Below are 27,452 nucleotides of genomic sequence, written 5' to 3' on the forward strand. Positions count from 1 at the left end.
TTGCTCATAAGATGTTACTTGTCCACTGCTCAGGGAACAAGAGAGTTTGACCGTCTGTCCGGGGGAAGGTGACATGGAGGATTCCTGAATCACTGTAGGCTGAGAACTGGATCCTGGGGAAAGAATCAAGCTTTAGGATTGTGTTCTTTGGGTGATAATGTGGACAGGAGTCTTGTATTGGGTGGTCCTTCACTCACCTGTGCACCAGATCCCCAGAAGGACAATGAGAGATGCTCCCAACATGTTGTAGACCTTCTTGGGCTTCTAGTGATTGAGAACCTGTGTTAAAACAAGTGGACTTTATTGGGAGCTCCTAAGATCAAGTCCACTTGGTTCAGAATCCATTTGCATGCCTAGCTCCTCCTCCATCTTTCCTGACTTCTCATTGGGCCATATCTTCCATCAGAGTGAAAGTCCACCGACTTTCAGACAAGTGATGCTTCTAAGTTTCCTTGGTTGAAGCTATCTTAGAGACCCAGTGTTGCTCTGCTTCAGAAGTCCTTGGTAGGGTCTCACTCAAGCTTTGACCAGCTCTGAACCTGCTTAGCATTTTCAGCCATGGACAATCTTGTGTACAGATGGGTGGATCAGCACATTTGATCTCAGGTGGAGGGTGGGAAAATAAATAGGTTCAATCTCAATATTCTGGTCCAGGGTTGGTCCTCCTGGATCGCTCTCATGAGTTTTATTTTATTAATCCTGAAGATCTCAGGATGACCAAGTCTCATGCTCATTCGGGAAGGCTTATTTGTGACTTAGCCATCACATAGGACTGTGAAGCATCTCAGGTTCTTTGAAAGTTTTTGCCTCAACCTTGAAGCAAAGGTTTGCAGCTGGTAGAACTAAAATTAAGAAATTCAATTCCATCGTTGGTTTTTGTATCAGATCTTCTGGTTTCAGTTCCTCTAAGGTGAGGTACGGTGGAGAAGCCCCACCAGGTGGTCACACAGAGAAGATCTGCTAATGTTCTCTTTCTCACCAACCCAAAGGTGCTTTTTCTAAAAAGCCACAGGAATTTGAGTTTCTTCTTTGAAAACTTTTCGCTTCTCATCCAAGATGGGACTTCCAAGGTCCCTTCCAACTCTTTTTTTTGGGGGGGGGCAGGTTTTTTAAATTTTACATTGTTTATACATATCAATGCGTGAATGGTGTGATATCTGAGTGTCATACATTTCAATACAAGTAGATGTAATATTATTACTCATAATTATTACATTTCATTTTCATGATTTCAAATTACTTACCCATATCTTCTTACTCTTTCATATATCTTCATACATTGATATACATATATTATATTTCCTCCCTTATTTCTATCTCTATTTTAACTTCCCCCCTTTGTATCAGTATTATATTCAAAGAAGTGATAATAACATTTATGTTTCCCCATCTTCCATCTGTCTTATTATTCATGTGTCCATTATTTAGCTCTTCACATCTGTTTATATTAAATTCCCATCCGTCCTTTCTTTCATTATTCAATCTCTCAATGTACACTTCTGGTACCAATCGCAATCATTCAAAGCATGTAAAATATATCTATTCCCTATTTTTTCTAATGTAAAATATATCTATTCCCTATTTTTTCTAATGTAAAATATATCTATTCCCTATTTTTTCTAATGTAAAATATATCTATTCCCTATTTTTCTAATATTAAATATATCAATTCCCTATTTTTTCTAATGTAAAATATATCTATTTTCTATTTTTTCTAATATAAAATATATCTATTTCATATTTTTTCTAATATTAAATATATCTATTCCCTATTTTTTCTAATGTAAAATATATCTGTTCCCTATTTTTTCTGATGTAAAATATATCTATTTCCTATTTTTTCTGATGTAAAATATATCTATTCCCTATTTTTTCTGATGTAAAATATATCTATTTCCTATTATTTCTAATGTAAAATATATCTATTCCCTATTTTTTTCTAATGTCATCGTCCAAACTCTAATTTTAATGTTCATGTTCAATTAAAACTTAATGATTATCCATACATCTGTGAATAAGCCCCTTCTACCTCTGCGATTGCAAAAGCAGAATATTGGATTTACCAAGGCTGAGAGGGGAACACTGCTCCCTCTCGAACTGCCTGTGCATAACAGGTGACAAGGCCATGTGTGTGGTGAGTTCAGAGCAGAAACAACCGTTTCTCATACCAGCTGAGGGCAAAGCTTTTTGTCTCGCTTCTCCAAGGGACTGTGTCACTGTGGAAACATCCAGGTGCCAGCAGTGCTGTAACCGAAACCACAAGTGTAATCAGCCTCATCGTCAGCCTGGAGGTTCGTAATGGTTAAATAGGCTGCATTGGCCGAGGTGTCCTTGGACCCCGTGAACTGGCCGTTCGTGCCAGTATTAGAGAGAAGGTGTTTGGGGCTCTCTCCAGCCTTCTGTTGGTACCAACGTATGCTATAACTGTCTATTTGGCTGTCTCGGCTCATGGTACACGAGATCTTGGCTGATTGTCCCAAGGGAGATGTTTGTTCAGCGGGTTGAGTCAATGTATACTGTGAGTTGGCTCCTGAAAGGAGAAAAGGAAGGTTCTGAAATAGAGATGGCAGATAACAACTACGGGACTATCTTTTGAAGAACTGCACTAATTCATAGGGAGACTAGTAGGAATTAGAAAGCTGTCCACGCATCAGTCAGATTCTGCCTGTGGATGTGGATCAGTCTGAAGCCAACATGGACCTCAGATCGGCATTAAACCTTCTTTGCAGGTTGGCTTGATACTTAGCTGTTAGAAGAGATAGGTTTAGAGGTGAGGTTTCTTCCTAAATTACCTGTGAACCATGGCAAGGAAAAGGCCAAGAGCATAGACCAAGCCATGAGGACGAAGGGAGCTTTCTGGGAAACTCAGATTGGAGAATGCCATGTTGCCTTTAAACCCCCAGGAATATGGCTCCACCCCTTTATGCAAATTCAGCTTTCAACTCACCAACTGCATCAGGATAAGACGAATGGCAAGAAAGGCACCGTTTCCTGTTTCTCTTGTTATCTCTTTCTTTCGTTCATCTCTCTTTCTCCTCTAGGACCTTCAACATCTCTTTCCCATCATCTTACAGTAAAAAGCAGACACTTCGTCCCAAGAATCCTCTTTTTATTCCAAAGGTTGTGAATTATCTTCATTCACAGCCCGCAATGAGTCCCAAATAGTTTGTAAAGAGTCCCACAGTAGGCTGCCAAAGTCTTTCGGGATAACGCTGGTAAGCACCCACCTTTATCTTCCTTGAAACACTGCCAAAGACCTAATTGGCAATTAACTTGGCAAGGCCTTGAACAGCCATTTGTAATCATGTTTATAGATGGGTGTATCATCTCACTTGGACTCAGGTGGAGGATGGGAAAATAGTGTCCACAATTTCAGTGTTCCGGTTTAAGACCTCGGGCTTCACGGAGGAGAGTGGTAATCCTTCTCGGTTCCAGTTATCTTAGATACATTAAATACAATTACCCCAGGAGGGGAACAGGGCTGAAATTCCACCCTGACAGGAAACAATTTGTTCATTCAGTCATTTCAAGAGTGGAAAGTTCCGTTTGTGACTGTAAGAGTCTCTGTGACACGTTTTGCCTTACCCTGCATTTGGCAACTAGTTATTTGGCAGATCTCCAAGCGAGATAAGGTTCGTGTTGATAAACATTCCCCTGAAAGGCTGTTTGCCAAGCCTTGCTGACTGTGAATGAAAGGAATTCACGGTCGGGGAAATAAAAGGGGTTTTGCCGGGACCAAGACTCTGCTTCTTGCTTTTTAAGGAAGTTTGGCTCAGAACACCGAAGCACAATGTCTTTATGCTTAGAAAGGCTGTGTCAAAGTATTTCCCAGGCCAGGATGATGGTTCATTCAGAGGAAGTGTTTGAAATATTTGAAAACTGTAGTAAGACAGTTGAGAGAAGAACTGAGGCTGTTGTGTAAGTATCAACTGTGTCAGTATTTCCCAGGCCAGACTGATGGTTAGTTCAGAGGAAGAAGGAAGTGTTTACAAGTAAGACAAGGGGAGGTTTTGGTCTCACTTCTGCATGTGAGTGTATCACTGTGGATACCTCCAGGTGCTGCCACTGCCGTAATAACTACCACAATAGTAATCGGCCTCATCCTCAGCCTGGAGGTTTGTAATGGTTAAATAGGCTGCATTGGCCGAGGTGTCCTTGGACCCTGTGAACTGGCCATTGCTGTTGCTATCATAGAGAAGGTATTTGGGGCTCCCTCCAGCCTTCTGTTGGTACCAATGTATGTAATAGCTTCCCACTTGGCTGTCTCGGCTCATGGTACATGAGATCTTTGCTGGTTGTCCCGGGGGAAACGATTGTGCCTCAGGTTGAGTCAAGGTATACTGTGAGTTGGCTCCTGAAAATTAAAAAAAAGGGAAGAGAATGAAGGTGGACATCCTATAGATCCACTCTTGGAGTATCTTTGGAAGAGCTGCTCTGATTGAAATCCCGGCATCACTGAATTTCGATGGGTTGGAAGGCATGGAAGGGGTGGCTTTGATATCAGGATCAAACCACAGTTCCACCTTGAAGCTGATGCTTTCCAAACCAAACCAGATGAACCCAGAGGTGAGAATTCTTCCTAAATTACCTGGGCACCATAAGAAGAAGAAGGCCAAGAGCAGAGATAGGGCCATGATGAAGAGCTGATGCTTTTGGGAAACTCAAATTGGGAGACTGCGACAGTCCCTTTAAACCCCCAAGAGTCTGAGTCCTCCCCCTTTATGCAAATTCAGCTTGCATCTCATTACCTGGGTTTGGATAAGAAGAATTGCACTTGAGGGAAAGAGATGGTTTCCTGCTTCTTTTCAACCTCTCATTTCTTTCATCTCCCTTGGATACTAGAAATACTCGAGAGATCATGTTACAGTAGCCTGTTTGGCCTAAGGTCTCCATGGACCTCTTTCTGTCCTCATAGATGATGGACCTTTCTGAATATCTGCTGATATCAGATCTCTCCCAGTCTTGTTACTTGAACAACTGATTTGCCTAATTCAGAAAAAACGTTTCTGAAGCACCAATAACATCCTTTAACCGTTTAACCCTCCAGGAAAATAAATCCCCAGGAATTGTTTGTGTGTCAAGCTTGGGATGAGAATGTAGATTCCAGCTGATTGTTTCTGCAGAAATACAGAGCCCCGTGCTTGGGACAGAGGTGGAAATATAAGGACCCCAAATAAAACTTGGCTCAGAAATGTATACAAAAATGTTTCTTCATACAACATATCAATCTTCTGTCGGTGTTTCCTTTCCCAAGGAAGGAAACACTTTGTTGGCTACATTCCTCATTTTTGATGGAAGATTCCCTTTTGTCATATTTAGTGCGAGATTCTGGTATTTTTGTTGTGTTCATTAATCATGTCTTCAGCAAAGAAATTGGTGGAAAAGAAAGTCCACAATCCTGCAGAATTTAGGATTTCCGCAAATGCACATTCAAAACCGAGAAGGGGAAGTGTTGCACAAATTTGCCATGTTTCTTGGCTTGATATGTCCACAATCCTGTCAACCAAGATTAAGGGAATCAGTTTTATTGTCTCTCCTGTTAAAATATTTTAACGATGTAGAGAGAGCTCCACCCAATGGTCAAAGCTCCGTTGAGGCAGCTTGCTTTGTCTTTTTTTAATATGGTTTTTAAAAGGGGAAGGAGATATTTTTTATGAATTCAGGGAAGTGTGCTTCTGCAACCACATCCCACATGTTTAACCACATGTAGTGTGGTCCTAGATAAGGAATGAGGAGATTCCTAGAAGGAGAAGTTCCCGAGGATGGGCTCCAGCATGAGTTCGAAAGCTTGGAAAACAAAAGCTGTGGTCCCAGGCCTGTCTTAAAAGCACTTTGGGCCCCAGGAATCTGACATTAGTATGGCATCAGTATGATCTTTCTGAATAGGGTGTTCCCAAAGGGAGATTTAACACCTTCCTCCCCCTACATGGGCTTGCAGAGATATAGACATCCAACCAGAAAAACTATTTCAGGTGTTCCCTTCAGTTGCAACAGGTGGGTGGCCAAGCAGAGCGAGAAGAAGCGAAACTGGGCAGGAGGAAGTTACGGTGCTACACTGCCTTATGGCTCTGCTCTAGAATCCGAGACTTGTTGCAGACATCTAGAACTTCTGGAGCAATTAGATGGACCCAAATGGGAAGCAGAATGCCCAGAAAGGAATATTTTCTGGCCTAAGGTGCATAATTGCCATTAGGCAACAACTCAAAAGTAGGAAGGTTCTCCTGCCTTCCTCAAGATGACGCCCATGTCAAGAAACATCTGGTTGCATCTGTGAAAGTGTGAAGGGAGGGGAGAATCATGGGAAGATGACAGGTCTTGGAGGTTAGGAATCCATAATGTAGACCTCACCCCAGAGAAATTCTGGGCTTAGCATTTTGCACCACCTCTTGGAACAGGGAGATCTTCCTTGTTGGGGACGGTTGAGCTTCTCCAAGTGAGTCCAGAAGGTTGAATGCCTCAGAAGCAGGTTTTTGCTGCACTTCCCCTTTAGTTTGTATCACTGTGCACTGATTACTGTCCTCCACCTGACAGTAGTATACTGCCTCGTCCTGTGCTTGGGCTCTAGAGATGCTTAGGGTGGCCGTGTTACCAGAGTTGGTGCCAGAGAATCGGTCTGAGATCCCTGTGGGCCTCCTGCTATCATTATATATAATCAGAACAGGAGGATCTCCAGGCTTCTGTTGGTACCAGTGAACATTCTTGTTTCCAATGTTGTTTCCTGAACAAGTGATCCTTTCATTCTGTCCCGGGGAGACAGACACGGATGCCGGCTGAGTCAGGACATACTGGGCAAGGGATCCTGTGCAAAGAAAGAAACAAAGAAATAATGTCTTCTGCAAAAGAACATTTTCACTTGATGAAACATCTAACCATTGACCTCTCCTCTTCTACAGCACCTGAGGAGTTGGCCAGCAATGAGAGAAGGAAGGAAGCCCAGAACATGATGAGAATTCTGATGTATTTTCCTTCTGAGGCCAAAAAAAAAGCTCATCTGCTCCAACTCTTGTGCCTTCCCTTTTATACGTCGCAAAGTCTTGGGACCAACCCCTCAGATGCAAAGCATTTGCTTTCAAATAGTTGGTGTAGTAGCAGTAGAAGAGCCATGGTGGTGCAATGGCTATTGCAGACTGACACTGCCCACAGCAGGAAGTTCAATCCTGATGGGCTTAAGGTAGACTCAGCCTTCCATCCTTCCAAGATTGGTAAAATGAGGACCCAGATTGTTGGGGGCAAGAGGATGACTCTGTGAACCACTTAGAAAGAGCTGCAAAGCACCATGAAGCGGTATATAAGTCTATGTTCTGTTCTATTCCTATTCCTATTTTCTCCTCTCATCTCCTCTCCTCTCCTCTTCCTCTTCCTTTTTCTATTTCTATTTCCATCCCATTCCATCCCATCTCATCCCATGATCTCCTTCAATTCCATTCCCTTCCATTCTAAGCCCTTGGAAGAAAAGGCATCCCAGATCATCCCCCTTTTAGTTTCCTTCCCATGAGAAATATCAATTTCCAGATTTTAATAAAAAGATGGAAAAACAATGCTAAGACGTTACTGTTGGCAATACCCTTTATTGCAACCTTTATAAAGATTGAGAATTTATTCCTGTTTATTCCAAAATGAATCAGGAGAAGGTCCTTATGCTTAGCAAGGCTGAGAGAAGAACTGAGTCTGCACTTTAAGTATTAACTGTGTCAGAATTTCCCAGGCCAGGCTGATGGTTGACGAAGGGGGGGAAGGAAGTGTTTGCAAGTAAGCATAAGGGGAGGTTTTTGTCTCACTTCTGCAAGTGAGTTTATCACTGTGGATACATCCAGTTGCCTCCACGTCTGTAAGCACCACCACAATAATAATCAGCCTCATCCTCAGCCTGGAGGTTTGTAATGGTTAAATAGGCTGCATTGGCCGAGGCGTCCTTGGACCCCGTGAATCGGCTGTTCGTGCCAGTATTATAGAGAAGGTATTTGGGGCTCTCTCCAGCCTTCTGTTGCTACCAATATATGCTACGACTGTCCACTTGGGTGTCTTGGCTCATGGTACATGAGATTTTTGCTGGTTGTCCTGGGGGAAACGATTCTGCAGCAGGTTGAGTCAAGGTATACTGTGAGTTGGCTCCTGAAAATAAAAAAGGGAAGAGAATGAAGGTGGACATATGATAGATCCACTCTTGGAGTATCTTTGGAAGAGCTGCTCTGATTGAAATCCAGGCATCACTGAATTTCGATGGGTTGGAAGGCATGGAAGGGGTGGTTTTGATATCAGAACCACACCATCGTTACCCCGTGAATCTGATGCTTTCCAAACCAGCAGATGAATCCAGAGGTGAGAATTCTTTTTAAATTACCTGTGCACCATAAGAAGAAGAAAGCCAAGAGCAGAGACCGGGCCATGATGAAGAGCTGATGCTTTTGGGAAATTCAGATTTGGAGACTGCTATAGTCCCTTTAAACTCCCCCAAGAATCTGGCTCTACCCCATTATGCAAATTCAGCTTGCATCTCATTAGTAGTTTTGGATAAAAAGAATTTTACTTGGTTGAAAGGGATGTTTTCCTGTTCCTCTTTTTATCATCTCTTCTTGCGTTGTTCTCTCTTGACCCTGGATATATTTCAGGTGGCCATGTTACAGTAACTGTTTTGGATCCCCATTGATGTATTCTGTCCTCATGTAGGATGATGAGAGGATCGTTCGCAAGATTTAATTCAGAATAGAGTTGGAAGGGAGGTTGGAGATCTTCTGCTCAAGCAGTAGATCATATACCATTTCGTACAAATGACTATCCAGTCTCTTCTTAAAAACCTCCAGTCTTGGACCAACCACAACTTCTGAAGGCAACTTCTGTTCCACTGCTTGGTTGTTCTCACTATTAGGAAGTTTCTCCTTAATTCCAGGTTGCTTCTCTCCTTGATTCCGTGATCAAACCTAACCTTTATTTTCTTCATCTCCTTAACAAAGAAATTGGAGGGAAAAACCGCTCCAGAATCCCTGAGTACTTAAAAATTCTGGTAAAATCATCTTCCAAACTGAAAACCATGTTGGAGAAATTCAGCCTATCTCCTGTGTCCACACTCTTATAAAGCCCTTGAGTTTCAATATTGAATTGGTTCTTTGCGGAAAATATTTGAAAACTGTAGTAAGACAGTTGAGAGAAGAACTGAGTCTGCTGTTTAAGTATCAACTGTGTCAGTATTTCCCAGGCCAGACTGAAGTTCAGAGGAAGAAGGAAGTGTTTGCAAGTAAGACAAGGGGAGGTTTTTGTCTCACTTCTGCATGTGAGTTTATCACTGTGGGTACAAGTTGTTGCTACTACCGTAATAACCAGCACAATAGTAATCGGCCTCATCCTCAGCCTGGAGGTTTGTAATGGTTAAATAGGCTGCATTGGCCGAGGCATCTTTGGAACCTGTGAACCTCCCACTGCTGCCAGTATTGTAAAGAAGGTATTTGGGGCTCTCTCCAGCCTTCTGTTGGTACCAATTTATGTTATAGCTGCCCACTTGGCTGTCTCGGCTCATGGTACATGAGATCTTTGCTGGTTGTCCCGGGGGAAACGATTGTGCCGCAGGTTGAGTCAAGGTAAACTGTGAGTTGGCTCCTGAAAATAAAAATAAAAAAGGGAAGAGAATGAAGGTGGACATCCTATAGATCCACTCTTGGAGTATCTTTGGAAGAGCTGCTCTGATTGAAATCCAGGCATCACTGAATTTCGATGGGTTGGAAGGCATGGAAGGGGTGGTTTTGATATCAGGCTCAAACCACAATTACACCTTGAAGCTGATGCTTTCCAAACCATCAGATGAACCCAGAGGTGAGAATTCTTCCTAAATTACCTGGGCACCATAAGAAGAAGAAGGCCAAGAGCAGAGATAGGGCCATGATGAAGAGCTGATGCTTTTGGGAAACTCAAATTGGGAGACTGCTATAATCCCTTTAAACCCCCAAGTGTCTGAGTCCTCCCCCCTTTATGCAAATTCAGCTTGCATATCATTAGCTGGGTTTGGATAAGAAGAATTGCACTTGAGGGAAAGAGATGGTTTCCTGCTTCTTTTTAAGCTCTCGTTTCTTTCATCTCCCTTGGATACTAGAAATACTTGAGAGATCATGTTACAGTAGCTGGGTTGGTCTAAGGTCTCCATGGACCTCTTTCTGTCCTCATAGATGATGGACCTTTCTGAATATCTGCTGATATGAGATCTCTCCCAATCTTGTTACTTGAACAACTGATTTGCCTAATTCAGACAAAAACATTTCTAAAGCATTCGTTTTATCCTTTATCTATTTAACCCTCCAGGAAAATAAATCCCCAAGAATTGTTTGTGTGTCATGCTTGGGATGAGAATGTTGATTCCAGCTGATTATTTCTGCAGAAATACAGAGCCTCGCGCTTGGGACAGAGGTGGAAATATGAGCACCTCAAATAAAAATTGGCTCAGAAATGTATACAAAAATGTTTCTTCATGCAACATGTCAATCTACTGTCGGTGTTTCCTTTCCCAAGGTTAGTGTTCACACTTCATTGGCTACATTCCTCATTTTTGATGGAAGATTTCCTTTTGTCATATTTAGTGCAAGATTATGGTATATTTCTCGTGTTCGCTAATCATCTCTTCAGCAAAGAAATTGATGGAAGAGAAAGTCCACAATCCATCAGAATTCAGGATTTCTGCAAAAGCACTTTCAAAACTGAGATCCCTGTTGCACAAATTTGCCACATTTCCCCGCTTGATATGTCCACAATCCTGTCAACCAGGGTTAAGCTCAGGAAATCGGTTTTCTTCTGTCATTGTCTCGCCTCTTAAAATATTTTAATGATGTAGAGAGAGCTCCACCCCATGGTCAAAGCTCTTAAGGGAAAGAAGGAAGTGTTGGCAAGTAAGCACAAAGGGAGGTTTTTGTCTCACTTCTGCAAGTGAGTTTATCACTGTGGATACCTCCAGGTGCTGCCACTGCCGTAAGCACCACCACAATGGTAATCGGCCTCGTCCTCAGCCTGGAGGTTTGTAATGGTTAAATAGGCTGCATTGGCCGAGGTGTCCTTGGACCCTGTGAACCGGCCGTTGCTGCTGCTATCATAGAGAAGGTATTTGGGGCTCTCTCCAGCCTTCTGTTGGTACCAATGTATGTAATAGCTTCCCACTTGGCTGTCTCGGCTCATGGTACATGAGATCTTTGCTGGTTGTCTCAGGGGAAACGATTGTACCTCAGGTTGAGTCAAGGTATACTGTGAGTTGGCTCCTGAAAATTAAAAAAAAGGGAAGAGAATGAAGATGGATATCCTATAGATCCACTCTTGGAGTATCTTTGGAAGAGCTGCTCTGATTGAAATCCATTCATCACTGAATTTCGATGGGTTGGAAGGCATGGAAGGGGTGGCTTTGATATCAGGATCAAACCAACATGACAGCTTGAGCCTGATGGTTTCCAAGCCATCCGAGGAATCCAGAGCTGAGGATTCTTCCTGAATTACCTGTCCACCATAAGAAGAAGAAGGTGAAGAGCAGAGACCAGGCCATGATGCAGAATTGAGCTTTTGGGAAACTCAAATTGAGAGGCTGCTATAGTCCCTTTAAACCCCCAAGAATCGGAGTCCTCCCCCTTTATGCAAATCCAGCTTGCGTCTTGTTAGCGGTTTTGGGATATAAAGAATTGAATTTTGGGGTCGGGGTTGTCACAATTGATGCATATTCAACTGTTGCCATCCCCAGTCAATGGAGGAATCCTGCAAAGTTTTGCCATAGACAATTTGCATATATCCAACTTTATTTGCTCATTCTTAAGTACCATTGAAGCTTGGGTGCTTTTCCTTAGCATGTTATTTGCATGCAGCCATTAGGCTCTGAACGAGTTTAGAGAAATGTTTTGTGTTAAGACAGCCAATGAATTATTCAGGGAAAGAGCCGAACGAAAGAGGACATAAGAAAGTGACTCATCTAAATTCTCGAATCCCTGAGAAATTAGGATTTGTGGTAAAATCATGGTCCAAATTGAACTCGGTTTCGGTTTAAATAATTCAATTTCAATATTATATTTTCTCTTCTCAGAAAATATTTGAAAACTGTAGCAAGGGCTCCTCCACATGGCCAAATCTCTGTTGAGACAGACTCTCTCGTCTTTTCAAATAGGGTTTTTAAAAGGGGAAGTGGTTGGTTCTTTTTAAAGGTCAGGGAAACAGCATGTGCAATCACACCAACAGATTTTGACTGCAAAAGGGCCAAATAGTGGTTAAGGTCATAGATTAGGGATAAAGAGATCAGTTCAGGTTCAGCCACAGAAACCCCCTGTGTGACCTCGGTCCCCACAATCTCTCTCAGGTAAATTTATCTTTGCTTCTGCTTTTGAATGGTCCAAAATAAAATCCCACTGGTTTTCTCTTGGAAATCAAACATATAATAGAAGTAGGGATTAGAAAGGCAAAAAACAACAACAACAAAGAAACCCACCCAATATTGGGGTTGCTACAAATCCATATTTTAAATTGTGATTCTTGTTTCAAACTCAGTTCTATATCAGATTTGCTTCCTAAACCGGAGTCCTTTTGGTAGTTGAATTGCATTCCCATAAAGAAATCCAGACCAGCTTCCTTTTATTTTCCTTTCTAGGAGAAATATGTGATATATTTTCAAATTTCAAACAAGGGGGGGGGGAGTAAAAATGTAATTGATACAATGTTTTTTTAATTGCAACCATGATGAAGATTGCAAATTTATCCCTTGCCATTTTTCATTTTTCTCACAAGTGATGCAGGGGAAGATATTTATGCTTAGCAATAAATACCTGAGAGAAGAACTGAGTTTTTTCTTAAGTATTGACTGTGTCAGAATTTCCCAGGCCAGGCTGATGGTTGACGAAGGGGAGGAAGGAAGTGTTTGCAAGTAAGCACAAGGGGAGGTTTTTGTCTCACTTCTGCATGTGAGTTTATCACTGTGGATACCACCAGTTGCTGCCACTGCTATAACCACCACCACAATAGTAAACGGCCTCATCCTCAGCCTGGACATTTGTAATGGTTAAATAGGCTGCATTGGCCGAGGCATCTTTGGAACCTGTGAACCTCCCACTGCTGCCAGTATTGTAAAGAAGGTATTTGGGGCTCCCTCCAGCCTTCTGTTGGTACCAATATATGGTATAACTGCCCACTTGGCTGTCTCGGCTCATGGTACATGAGATCTTTGCTGGTTGTCTCAGGGGAAACGATTGTGCCGCAGGTTGAGTCAAGGTATACTGTGAGTTGGCTCCTGAAAATTAAAAAAAAGGAAGAGAATGAAGGTGGACATCCTATAGATCCACTCTTGGAGTATCTTTGGAAGAGCTGCTCTGCTTGAAATTCAGGCATCACTGAATTTCGATGGGTTGGAAGGCATGGAAGGGGTGGCTTTGATATCAGGATCAAACCACAGTTCCATCTTGAAGCTGATGCTTTCCAAACCATCAGATGAACTAGAGGTGAGAATTCTTCCTAAATTACCTGGGCACCATAAGAAGAAGAAGGCCAAGAGCAGAGACAGGGCCATGATGAAGACCTGATGCTTTTGGGAAATTCAGATTGGGAGACTGCTATAATCCCTTTAAACCCCCAAGTGTCTGAGTCCTCCCAATTATGCAAATTCAGCTTGCATCTCATTAGCTGGGTTTGGATAAGAAGAATTGCACTTGAAGGAAAGAGATGGTTTCCTGCTTCTTTTTAAGCTCTCTTTTCTTTCATCTCACTTGGATACTAGAAATACTTGAGAGATCATGTTACAGTAGCCGGTTTGGCCTAGGGTCTCCATGGACCTCTTTCTGTCCTCATAGATGATGGACCTTTCTGAATATCTGCTGATATCAGATGCCTCCCACTCTTGTTATTTGAACAACTGATTTGCTTTATTCCGACAAAAACATTTCTGAAGCACTCGTTTTATCCTTTAACAATTTAACCCTCCAGGAAAATAAATCCCCAGGAATTGTTTGTTTGTCAGGCTTGGGATTAGAATGTTGATTCCAGCTGATTATTTCTGCAGAAATACAGAGCCTCGTGCTTGGGACAGAGGTGGAAATATAAGTACCTCAAATAAAAATTGGCTCAGAAATGTATACAAAAATGTTTCATCATGCAACATGTCAATCTACTGTCGGTGTTTCCTTTCCCAAGGTTAGTGTTCACACTTTGTTGGCTACATTCCTCCTTTTTAATGGAAGATTCCCCTTAGTCATATTTAGTGCAAGATTCTGGTATATTTGCTGTGTTCATTAATCATCTCTTCAGCAAAGAAATTGGTGGAAGAGAAAGTCCACAATCCTGCAGAATTTAGGATTTCTGCAAAAGCACTTTCAAAACTGAGATCCCTGTTGCACAAATTTGCCACATTTCCCCGCTTGATATGTCCACAATCCTGTCAACCAGGGTTAAACTCAGGAAATCGATTTTCTTCTGTCATTGTCTCTCCTCTTAAAATATTTTAATGATGTAGAGAGAGCTCCACCCCATGGTCAAAGCTCTTAAGGGAAAGAAGGAAGTGTTGGCAAGTAAGTAGAAGGGGAGGTTTTTGTCTCACTTCTGCATGTGAGTGTATCACTGTGGATACCTGAAGGTGCTGCCACTGCCGTAAGCACCACCACAATGGTAATCGGCCTCGTCCTCAGCCTGGAGGTTTGTAATGGTTAAATAGGCTGCATTGGCCGAGGTGTCCTTGGACCCCGTGAATCGGCCGTTTGTGCCAGTATTATAGAGAAGGTATTTGGGGCTCTCTCCAGCCTTCTGTTGGTACCAATATATGCTACGACTGTCCACCTGGGTGTCTCGGCTCATGGTACATGAGATCTTTGCTGGTTGTCCCTGGGGAAACGATTGTGCCTCAGGTTGAGTCAAGGTATACTGTGAGTTGGCTCCTGAAAATAAAAAAGGGAAGAGAATGAAGGTGGACATCCTATAGATCCACTCTTGGAGTATCTTTGGAAGAGCTGCTCTGATTGAAATCCAGGCATCACTGAATTTCGATGGGTTGGAAGGCATGGAAGGGGTGGTTTTGATATCAGAACCACACCATCGTTACTCAGTGAAGCTGATGCTTTCCAAACCAGCAGATGAATCCAGAGGTGAGAATTCCTCCTAAATTACCTGTGCACCATAAGAAGAAGAAAGCCAAGAGCAGAGACCAGGCCATGATGGGGAACTGATCTTTTCGGAAACTCAGGTTGAGAAACTGCCATCTTCCCTTTTAACCCCCACCCAGGGATCTGGCTTTACCCCATTATGCAAATTCAGCTTGCATCTCATTAGTAGTTTTGGATAAAAAGAATTTCACTTGGAGGAAAGAGAGGGTTTCCTGTTCCTCTTTTTATCATCTCTTCTTGCGTTGTTCTCTCTTGACCCTGGATATATTTCAGGTGGCCATGTTACAGTGACTGGTTTGGATCCCCATTGAGGTATTCTGTCCTCATGTGGGATGATGAGAGGATCGTTCCCAAGATTTAATTCAGAATAGAGTTGGAAGGGACCGTGGAGATCTTCTGCTCAAGCAGGAGACCATACACCATGTTGTACAAATTGCTGTCCAGTTTCTTCTTAACAACCTCCAGCCTTGGACCAACCACAAGTTCTGAAGGCAACTTCTGTTCTACTGGTTGGTGGTTCTCACTATTAGGAACTTTCTCCTTAATTCCAGGTTGCTTCTCTCCTTGATTCCTTTCTATCCATTGTTTCTTGTTCTGCCCTCTGGGGCTTCGTGAAATAAGTTGACCCCCTCTTTTCTGTAGCAGCCCCTCAATTATTGGAATACTTCCATCAGGTCACCGGTACTCCTTCTTTTTCTAGACTAGCCATACACAATTCTTGCAACTGTTCTTAATATGTTTAAATCAACTTAGTTGCTCTTTTCTATCCACTCCTTCCAAAGTCCCAACATCTTTTTTGTAACGTGGTGACTAAAATTGGAAGCTTACAGGATCCAGTGTATTATTTATTACATTTTAAGTCTGGGTGTCTTTTGTTTACATAATTTGGTCAATTCCTGGCTGACTCGTTGTTGAAGCCTTTATTTTACATTCTTAACAAGCCCTCGGTGATCAAACCTAACCTTTATTTTCTTCATCTCCTTAACAAAGAAATTGGAGGGGAAAAAAACCCTCCAGAATCCCTGAGAAATTAGGATTTCTGGTAAAATCATTTTCCAAACGGAAAACCGTGTTGGAGAAATTCAGCCTATCTCCTGTGTTCCTCTGTCCACACTCTTATAAAGCCCTTGAGTTACAATATTGAATTGGTTCTTTGCGGAAAATATTTGACAACTGTAGTAAGACAGTTGAGAGAAGAACTGAGTCTGCTGTTTAAGTATCAACTGTGTCAGTATTTCCCAGGCCAGACTGATGGTTAGTTCAGGGGAAGAAGGAAGTGTTTGCAAGTAAGACAAGGGGAGGTTTTTGTCTCACTTCTGCATGTGAGTGAATCACTGTGGGTACAGGTTGTTGCTACTACCGTAATAACCAGCACAATAGTAATCAGCCTCATCCTCAGCCTGGAGGTTTGTAATGGTTAAATAGGCTGCATTGGCAGAGGCATCCTTGGAACCTGTGAACCTCCCACTGCTGCCAGTATCGTAAAGAAGGTATTTGAGGCCGTCTCCAGCCTTCTGTTGGTACCAAGATATGTAATAGCTGCCCACTTGGCTGTCTCGGCTCATGGTACATGAGATCTTTGCTGGTTGTCTCAGGGGAAACGATTGTGCCTCAGGTTGAGTCAAGGTAAACTGTGAATTGGCTCCTGAAAATAAAAATAAAAAAGGGAAGAGAATGAAGATGGACATCCTATAGATCCACTCTTGGAGTACCTTTGGAAGAACTGCTCTGATTGAAATCCATTCATCACTGAATTTCGATGGGTTGGAAGGCATGGAAGGTGGTGGCTTTGATATCAGGATCAAACCACAGTTCCACCTTGAAGCTGATGCTTTCCAAACCAAATCAGATGAACCCAGAGGTGAGAATTCTTCCTAAATTACCTGGGCACCATAAGAAGAAGAAGGCCAAGAGCAGAGATAGGGCCATGATGAAGAGCTGATGCTTTTGGGAAACTCAAATTGGGAGACTGCTATAATCCCTTTAAACCCCCAAGTGTCTGAGTCCTCCCCCCTTTATGCAAATTCAGCTTGCATATCATTAGCTGGGTTTGGATAAGAAGAATTGCACTTGAGGGAAAGAGATGGTTTCCTGCTTCTTTTTAAGCTCTCGTTTCTTTCATCTCCCTTGGATACTAGAAATACTTGAGAGATCATGTTACAGTAGCTGGGTTGGTCTAAGGTCTCCATGGACCTCTTTCTGTCCTCATAGATGATGGACCTTTCTGAATATCTGCTGATATGAGATCTCTCCCAATCTTGTTACTTGAACAACTGATTTGCCTAATTCAGACAAAAACATTTCTAAAGCCTTTAACCATTTAACCCTCCAGGAAAATAAATCCCCAGGAATTGTTTGTGTGTCATGCTTGGGATGAGAATGTTGATTCCAGCTGATTATTTCTGCAGAAATACAGAGCCTCGCGCTTGGGACAGAGGTGGAAATATGAGCACCTCAAATAAAAATTGGCTCAGAAATGTATACAAAAATGTTTCTTCATGCAACATGTCAATCTACTGTCGGTGTTTCCTTTCCCAAGGTTAGTGTTCACACTTCATTGGCTACATTCCTCATTTTTGATGGAAGATTTCCTTTTGTCATATTTAGTGCAAGATTATGGTATATTTCTCGTGTTCGCTAATCATCTCTTCAGCAAAGAAATTGGTGGAAGAGAAAGTCCACAATCCATCAGAATTCAGGATTTCTGCAAAAGCACTTTCAAAACTGAGATCCCTGTTGCACAAATTAGCCACATTTCCCCGCTTGATATGTCCACAATCCTGTCAACCAGGGTTAAGCTCAGGAAATCGGTTTCCTTCTGTCATTGTCTCTCCTCTTAAAATATTTTAACGATGTAGAGAGAGCTCCACCCCATGGTCAAAGCTCTTAAGGGAAAGAAGGAAGTGTTGGCAAGTAAGCACAAGGGGAGGTTTTTGTCTCACTTCTGCAAGTGAGTTTATCACTGTGGATACCTCCAGGTGCTGCCACTGCCGTAAGCAGCACCACAATAGTAATCGGCCTCGTCCTCAGCCTGGAGGTTTGTAATGGTTAAATAGGCTGCATTGGCAGAGGCATCTATGGACCCCTTGAATCGGCCGTTTGTGCCAGTAGTATAGAGAAGGTATTTGGGGCTCTCTGCAGCCTTCTGTTGGTACCAAAATATGTTTTGGCTGCCCACTTGGCCGTCTCGGCTCATGGTACATGAGATTTTTGCTGGTTGTCCTGGGGGAAACGATTCTGCAGCAGGTTGAGTCAAGGTAAACTGTGAGTTGGCTCCTGAAAATTAAAAAAAGGAAAGAGAATGAAGATGGACATCCTATAGATCCACTCTTGGAGTATCTTTGGAAGAGCTGCTCTGATTGAAATCCAGGCATCACTGAATTTCAATGGGTTGGAAGGCCTGGAAGGGGTGGCTTTGATATCAGGATCAAACTATCTTGAGCCTGATGGTTTCCAAGCCATCCGAGGAATCCAGAGCTGAGGATTCTTCCTCAATTACCTGTCCACCATAAGAAGAAGAAGGCCAAGAGCGGAGACCAGGCCATGATGCAGAATTGAGCTTTTGGGAAACTCACATTGGGAGGCTGCTATAGTCCCTTTAAACCCCCAAGAATCGGAGTCCTCCCCCTTTATGCAAATCCAGCTTGCATCTTGTTAGCAAGTTTTGGACATAAAGAATTGAATTTTGGGGTCGGGGTTGTCACAATCGATGCATATTCAACTGTTGCCATCCCCAGTCAAAGGAGAAATCCTGCAAAGTTTTGCCATAGACAATTTGCATATATCCAACTTTATTTGTTCATTCATAAGTACCATTGAAGCTTGGGTGCTTTTCCTTAGCATGTTATTTGCATGCAGCCATTAGGCTCTGAACAGAGTTTACAGAAATGTTTTGTGTTAAGACAGCCAATGAATTATTCAGGGAAAGAGACGAACGAAAGAGGACATAAGAAAGTTTCTCATCTAAATCTCGAATCTAAAGCACTCGTTTTATCCTTTAACAATTTAACCCTCCAGGAAAATAAATCCCCAGGAATTGTTTGTTTGTTTGTCAAGCTTGGGATGAGAATGTTGATTCCAGCTGATTGTTTCTGCAGAAATACAGAGCCTCGCGCTTGGGACAGAGGTGGAAATATAAGGACCCCAAATAAAAATAGGCTCAGAAATTTATACAAAAAATGTTTCTTTATGCGACATGTCAACCTTCTCTCAGTACTTCCTTTCCCAAGGTTAGTCTTCACACTTTGTGGGCTACATTCCTCATTTTTGATGGAAGATTCCCTTTTGTCATATTTAGTGCAAGATTCTGGTATATCTGTTCTGTTCATTAATCATCCCTTCAGCAAAGAAATTGGTGGAAAAGAAAGTCCACAATCCTGCAGAATTTAGGATTTCCGCAAATGCACATTCAAAACTGTGAAGGGGATCTGTTGCACAAATTCGCCACATTTCCTGGCTTGATATGTCCACAATCCTGTCAACCAAGATTAAGGGAATCAGTTTTAATCTGACATTGTCTCTCCTGTTAAAATATTTTAAGGATGTAGAGAGAGCTCCACCCAATGGTCATAGCTCCGTTGAAGCAGCTTGCTTTGTCTTTTTTTAAGATGGTTTTTAAAAGGCGAAGGAGGTATTTTTTATGAATTCAGGGAAGCGTGCTTCTGCAACCACATCCCACATGTTTAACCACATGTAGTGGTTAAGGTCCTAGATAAGGAATGAGGAGATTCCTAGAAGGAGAGGTTCCCGAGGATGGGCTCCAGCATGCGTTCGAAAGCTTGGAAAACAAAAGCTGTGGTCCCAGGCCTGTCTTAACAGCACTATGGGCCCCAGGAATCTGACATTAGTATGGCATCAGTATGATCTTTCTGAATAGGGTGTTCCCAAAGGGAGATTTAACACCTTCCTCCCCCTACATGGGCTTGCAGAGATGTAGACATGCAACCAGAAAAACTTTTTCAGGTGTTCTCTTCAGTTGCAACAGGTGGGTGGCCAAGCAGAGTGAGAAGAAGCGAAACTGGGCAGGAGGAAGTTACGGTGATACACTGCCTTATGGCTCTGCTCTAGAATCCGAGACTTGTTGGTGACATGTAAAACTTTTGGAGCAATTAGATGGACCCAAATGGGAAGCAGAATGCCCAGAAAGGAATAGTTTCCTGCCTAAGGTGCATAATTGCCATTAGGCAACACCTCAACAGTAGGAAAGTTCTCCTGCCTTCCTCAAGATGACCCCCATGTCAAGAAACATCTGGTTGCATCTGTGAAAGTGCGAAGGGAGGGGAGAATCATGGGAAGATGACAGGTCTTGGAGGTCAGGAATCCATAACGTAGACCTCACCCCAGAGAGATTCTTAGCTCGGCATTCTCCCCCCCTCTTGGAACAGGGAGATCTTCCTTGTTGGGGATGGTTGAGCTTCTCCAAGTGAGTCCAGAAGGTTGAATGCCTCAGAAGCAGGTTTTTGCTGCACTTCCTCCTTAGTTTGTATCACTGTGCACTGATCACTGTCCCACACCTGACAGTAATATACTGCCTCGTCCTGTGCTTGGGCTCTGGAGATGCTTAGGGTGGCCGTGTTACCCGAGTTGGTGCCAGAGAATCGGTCTGAGATCCCTGTGGGCCTCTGGCTATCACGATATATAATCAGAACAGGAGGATCTCCAGGCTTCTGTTGGTACCAGTGAACACTCTTGCCTCCAATGTTGTTTCCTGAACAAGTGATCCTTTCATTCTGTCCCAGGGAGACAGACACGGATGCCGGCTGGGTCAGGACATACTGGGCAAAGGATCCTGCACAAAGAAAGAAACAAAGAAATAATGTCTTATGCAAAATAACGTTTTCACTTGATGAAACATCTAATCATCGACCTCTCCTCTTCTACAGCACCTGAGGAGTTGACCAGCAACGAGAGAAGGAAGGAAGCCCAGAACATGATGAGAATTCTGATGTATTTTCCTTCCGAGGGCAAAAACAAAAGCTCATTTGCTCCAACTCTTGTGCCTTCCCTTTTATACGTCGCAAAGTCTTGGGACCAACCCCTCAGATGCAAAGCATTTGCTTTGAAATAGTTGGTGTAGTAGCAGTAGAAGAGCCATGGTGGTGCAATGGTTATTGCAGGCTGACTCTGCCCACAGCAGGAAGTTCAATCCTGATGGGCTCAAGGTAGACTCAGCCTTCCATCCTTCCAAGATTGGTAAAATGAGGACCCAGATTGTTGGGGGCAGGAGGATGACTCTGTCAACCGCTTAGAAAGAGCTGCAAAGCACCAAGAAGCGGTATATAAGTCTAAGTTCTGTTCTATTCTGTTCTGTTCTGTTCTATTCCGTTTTCTTTCATTTTCTATTCTATTCTATTTTCTCTTCTCTGATAAGAGAGAAAAACAAAATGCACAGGTACAGTATAGGTGGTACCTTGCTCAACAGTAGTAACTGTGAAAGGGATCTTGGAGTCCTAGTGGACAACCATTTAAATAGGAGCCAGCCGTGTGCAGCAGCTGCCAAAAAAGCCAACACAGTTCTAGGCTGCATCAACAGAGGGATAGAATCAAGATCACATGAAGTGTTAATACCACTTTATAATGCCTTGGTAAGGGCACACTTGGAATGCGGCATCCAGTTTTGGTCTCCCCGATGTAGAAAAGATGTGGAGACTCTAGAAAGAGTGCAGAGAAGAGCAACAAAGATGATGTATTTGTATTCGTTTTAATGACACACCTGTACACCGCCCCGAGTCCCTTCGGGGAGAGGGGGCGGTCTAGAAATACTGAAAATAAATAAATAAATAAGATGAGGGGACTGGAGGCTAAAACATATAAAGAACGGTTGCAGGAACTGGGTATGTCTAGTTTAATGAAAAGAAGGACTAGGGGAGACATGATAGCAGTCTTCCAATATCTCAGGGGTTGCCCCAAAGAAGAGGGAGTCAAACTATTCTCTAAGGGTAGAACAAGAAGCAATGGGTGGAAATTAATCAAGGAGAGAGGCAACTTAGAACTAAGGAGAGGGGAAGAAGAAGAGGAGGAGGAGGAGGTCCCAAGAACTAGTGTATTATTCTGGCCTTAATTATATTCATTATATTTATTCATACCTCTTTTGGTTTTCTCTGGGTTGAAGACTTTCAAAACACGCAGGTGTTAGAACTTCACAGACTGTTGAATAGATATGGTTGACCAGGATTCCTTGTTAAAGACCCAGGGTTGCAACAGTACTGCCTCTCATTAGTTTGAGGATTGTGCCATCTGGTGTCTACATTCATCATGGTTATAAATGTTTTCTTTCTTTCTTAGGACTGGGCAAATATTCAGTACTTCGAATCTATTTGGGCTTAAATTGAGCATATCAGCCCTTTGACTTCATCTATCCAATCAAATAGTTGAGTCCTATCACAAAGTGGAAAATATCCATAGCCCTAGGCATTTCTGATAGTAAAAAATAAAATAAAAATCTGTAATAATAGTAATGATGAATATTGGATTTTAAAGAAGATGGACAGGAAGATTATGGATGCCTTTGAACTTTGATGTTGGAGAAGAGCCCTGGACAGTGAGAGAAAACAAACTAATGGGTCATTGAACAAAGGATGATGAGGGGACTGGAGGCTCAAACATATGAAGAACGGTTGCAGGAACTGGGCATGGCTAGTCTAGGGAAGAGAAGGACCAGGGGAGACAGGATAGCAGTCTTCCAATATTTGAGAGGCTGCCACAGAGAGGAAGGGGGTCAAGCTATTTTCTCAAAGCACACGAAGGCCAGACAAGGAACGATGGATGGGGAGATTCAACTTGGAAATAAGGAGGAATTTTCTGACAGTGAGAACAATCAACCCATGGAACTGAAGTTGCCTTCAGAAGTTATGGGAGCTTCATCCTTGGAGGCTTTCAAGGAGAGACTGGACTGCCATCCATCATAAAAGGTGTAGGGTCTCCTGCTTGGGCAGGTGGTTGGACTAGATGACTTCCAAGGTACCTTCCAACTCTGTTAATCTGAATCTATCTAAGATGGTCAAAGGCATGGAGGCTAAAACATAGGATGAACAGTTGCAGGAACTAGGCATGGCTAGTCTAGTGAAGAGAAGGATCTGGGGAGACAGGAGAGCAGTCTTCCAATATTTGAGAGGCTGCCACAGAGAGGAGGAAGGGGGGTCAAGCTATTTTCCAAAGCACCTGAAGGCCAGACAAGGAATAATGGATGGAAACTGATCAAGAAGAGATTCAACCTAGAAATAAGGAGGAATTTTCTGACAGTGAGAACAATCAACCTCTCAGGCCTGCAACCATCTTTTCTTTTGGGTCTTTGGCCTGCCATACTTCTATTATTTGGCTATGCATTTTCTATTGTGGGAAAATGGGAGTGAGAATTGTACAGAGTTAGATGCCATAACAAAATTCTTTCTAGAAAGCCAAGGTCATCCTTTGTCTTTGCACCTCTGCATCTGACCGGAATTGGATGGGTGGAACTGCCAGCATGGCAGTGGAAGATTGGACCATGGGATGGACTTGTGGGTGTGGGGGCAAGATCTTGAACTTTCAATGGGTTGGGGAAAACCGGGAAGCCTTCAGATTCAGGTTTTCCCAGATGTGCCAACATGGCTCTCTTCATAAATTGGAACTTTGAGCAATACCTTGCCTTGGACTCTGATTTACTTTTGGATGCTATTTGGAACCCTGGACACAACCAATGGAACAGAAGTTGCCTATGGAAGTAGTGGGAGCTTCATCCCTGGAAGCTTTCAAGAAGAGACTCTTGTATTACTGTCTGAACTACAAATGTAAAACTTATAAAGTGAGAAGATGGGGAGTATTGGACCATTGGCTTCATCACATGTGTTTCTTCAGCTAATTTGGAAAACCCCACCCCAATATTTTAAAGCAATGAATTCAGACCCACAGCTAGAAGATGTATACGACAGGGGAGTAGATGAAAGAGAAACCATTTGAGTCCAATTGAGCCTTGGGTCTCATCTGACAAAAAACCATCAATTCCTTCCAACTGCTTCATTTGCAGCAGAAACAGTTCAAACTGAACTCTTGAAGGACTTGAAGTTTCTGCTCTGTGGAGGAAGGAGGTTTTTGTCTCAGTTCCTCATCAGTTTGTATCACTGTGGAACACTCTACCAGTGCTATACCACATGAGACAGTAATAATCGGCCTCGTCTTCAGCCTGAAGGTTGGTGATGGTTAAGTAGCCGTTGTTGCCTGATCGGGATCCCGTGAATCTGTCTGGGATCCCTGGTCCCCTGCTGCTGCAGCCATCACAGTGCACAAAGCGAGGAGCTTCCCCAGATCTCTGTTGAATCCAACCAATGGTATATGGATTGCTACTGATGGCACAGGAGAGTTTAATTGTCCCTCCTGGAGATCCAGACTGGGAGGCAGGCTGAGTCAAGGTGGGCTGTGAAGTGGCACCTTTACAAAGTGGGGGGAAAAAGAGGAAACAATAAAGACCTGTAATATTATGTGGCTCTCCCAACATCCCAGAAACATCCTTTGGATGGACCACATTGGATTTTATATTGCGCTAATTAGAGAGTGTTTATTGATCAGTTGAAGAAGAGGTTCTCCACATACTTACATGAGAAATAAGTAAGAAGGGAAAGGAAAACCAGTGTCCAGGCCATGGTGCTTTCCTTCAAACAGTCTCCCTTCCAAAAACCAAGGAATATCTAACTGGGATCCTTCTGCCTTCTTACTTAAGTCCTCCTAGAATAGAAGGAAGCTCCATGCAAATATAAATGCACTGATTGGCTTTCTTTGAATTGATTTTGACCAACGAGCAGAGGAGATATTTGCATAAAGGGAACGGTTAAGAAGATGCCTTTATTTAGCTCATAACATGGGAAATTTTGGAGAAAGGCATTCAGAAAGGAATAAGTCAGGATGGGGATTTGAGGAGGACCAGTTCTATTGGAACATAGTCTTCCTCTGTTTCTTCTATTTCCAAGATGATTGTGTAATAGCTTCATAAACATAATTCCTCGTGCGCAGAATGATAGATCCCTCTGTGCTTCCATGAGAAAAAATTAAAACAAGAAAATAGAAGACAATGTTAATAACCCCTCTAATCACTGTGATATGAGAAACATCTTGAGATGTTTCCATCAGAGCTGAATTGCTATGGTTGTAGACTCCAAGGAGAGGCTATCTCCAATCTTTGCCCTCATTCCATCTGGTGCTTTGCTTCATTTCTAAAATGTCTTGTGAGGTGTCAATTTGAACCTTTTTTCTTGGGGTGTTTCTGGGTGCAGAGAAGAGGAGAGAGACACAAGGAAGGGAAGGGTCAGGAGAAGCTACCTCAGACCTGATCTATTTCTCCGGCATCTATTAATTCGTTCGTAGGGTTCATAGGATTTTCAACTGCAAAGTGTTAACATGGGGAAAGAATTATTAAACAAGTGAGAACTATAATGTATGTATGTCCATATTAACATCCCCTTACACTCATCGATTTAATCTTGAGAGTAAAAGAGTGAAGGATTTTTTTCCTTATATTTGTGTGTTATGGTGGGATTCTTCTTCGGGATGATGGATCTTTTGGTCCATCTCTGACTGGAAGAAACAACATGCAGAGCCTGTTCATCAGATAAAGGAAAGAACCACACAACCTTTGAGCAGCTCTGTGCTCTGCGAAGGAAGAAGGTTTTTGTCTCAGTTCCTCATTAGATTCTCTCACTGTGGAACCCTCCACCAATGCTATTCCACATGTAACAGTGATAATCGGCCTCGTCTTCAGCCTGAAGATTGGTGATGGTTAAGTAGCCATTGTTGCCTGATCGGGTTCCCGTGAATCGGTCCGGGATCCCTTCTCCCCTGCTGCTGCAGCCATCACAGTGCACGAAGCGAGGAGCTTCCCCAGATCTCTGTTGAATCCAGCCAACGGTAGTTGGACTGCTGCTGATGGCACAGGAGAGTTTAATAGTCTCTGCTGGAGATCCAGACTGGGAGGCAGGCTGAGTCAAGGTGGGCTGTGAAGTGACGCCTTTACAAAGTGAGGAAAAAAGAGGAAATAATGAGGATTTGTTATATTATGTGGGCCTCCAGAACTACCAAGTGGATGGACCAAATTGGATTTTATATTACGCAAACTAGAGAGTGTTTATTGGACAATTTAAGAAGCCGTTCTCCACATACTTACATGAGAAATAACTAAGAAGGGAAAGGAAAACCAGTGTCCAGGCCATGGTGCTTTCCTTCAAAAAAAATCTCCCTTTCCAAAACCAAAGAATATCTACCTGGGGAATCTTCTACCTTCTTATTTATGTCTTTCTAGAATGGAAGAGAGGTCCATGCAAATATAGACACTCTGACTGGCTTTCTTTGAATTGATGTTGACCAACAAGCAGAGGAGATATTTGCATAAAGGGAAGGATTAAGAAGATGCCTTTATTTAGGCTTTAGTTCATAATGTGGAAAATTTAAGAGAAAGGCATTCACATAGGATGAAATCAGGGTGGAGATTTGAGGACGACCAGTTCTATCAGAAGATAGTCTTCCTCTGTTTCCAAGATGATTGCGTAATAGCTTCATAAACATAATTCCTCATTGGTGGAATGATAGCTCCCTCTATGCTTTCATGAGCAAAAATTAAAACAAGAAAATAGAAGGCAATGTTAATAACCCTTCTAACCATAGTGATGTGGGAAACATCTTGAGACGTTTTCTTCAAAACTGAAATTGCTGTGATTATGGAATCCAAGGACATGCTACCTACAATTTTTGTCCTAATTTGATCTGGTGCTTTACTTCATTTCCAAAGTGTCTTGTAAGAAGTGAATTTGGCCCATTTCCTTGGGGTGTTTCTGGATGCAGAGAAGAGGTGAGAGAGATGGGGAAGGGTCAGGAGAAGCTACCTCAGACCTGCACGAGGAGAATTCAACTTAGAACTTTTGGCTCAAAAAAGAAATCTATTTCTCCCACTTGTTTTAATTTGTTCATAGGCTAAACACGATTTTCAACTGGAAACTGTTAAGATAGGGCATATTATATAGCAAGAACTATAACGTCTGTGGGTATGTGTTAACATTTCTTCACACTCATTGTTTTCATCTTGAGACTAAAGGTGTGAAGGACTTGTTTCTTGTTTTTCCTGTGTTATAGTGGGATTCTTCTTCTAGGAGATGGAACTTTTGGTCAATCTCTGCCTGGAAGAAACAGCCTGCAGAGACTTTTCACCAGATAAAGGAAAGAACCACACAACCTTTGAGCAACTCTCTGCTCTGCGAAGGAAGAAGGTTTTTGTCTCAGTTCCCCATGAGATTGTCTCACTGTGGAACTCTGAACCACTGCTATACCACATGTAATAATGATAATCAGCCTCATCTTCAGCCTGAAGGTTGGTGATGGTTAAGTAGCCGTTGTTGCCTGATCGGG

The 27,452-nt window shown here is 42.6% G+C and overlaps 1 protein-coding gene and 2 gene segments (V, D, J or C); all 3 read right to left on the reverse strand.

The window, feature by feature from the left end:
* LOC309399056 (uncharacterized protein) overlaps positions 1 to 6,942 on the reverse strand; it is a gene marked incomplete at its 5' end in the record, with an annotated part of 30,332 nt that extends 23,390 nt beyond the window's left edge. The window contains 6 exons of the mRNA XM_081966522.1: positions 2,252 to 2,530; positions 3,586 to 3,599; positions 4,051 to 4,354; positions 4,457 to 4,536; positions 6,349 to 6,799; positions 6,897 to 6,942. Of these exons, the coding sequence (XP_081822648.1) occupies positions 2,252 to 2,530; positions 3,586 to 3,599; positions 4,051 to 4,354; positions 4,457 to 4,536; positions 6,349 to 6,799; positions 6,897 to 6,942 (1,174 nt within the window). The remainder of the gene's footprint in view (positions 1 to 2,251; positions 2,531 to 3,585; positions 3,600 to 4,050; positions 4,355 to 4,456; positions 4,537 to 6,348; positions 6,800 to 6,896) is intronic.
* The window catches only part of LOC309399270 (immunoglobulin lambda-1 light chain-like), a 205,068-nt gene that overhangs the window by 35,700 nt on the left and 141,916 nt on the right, over positions 1 to 27,452 (reverse strand).
* LOC309399272 (immunoglobulin lambda-1 light chain-like) overlaps positions 1 to 27,452 on the reverse strand; it is a 145,329-nt gene that overhangs the window by 29,427 nt on the left and 88,450 nt on the right.

Source organism: Natrix helvetica, assembly GCF_964273705.1.
Source record: "Natrix helvetica genome assembly, chromosome: 14".
Lineage (NCBI taxonomy): Eukaryota > Metazoa > Chordata > Lepidosauria > Squamata > Natricidae > Natrix > Natrix helvetica.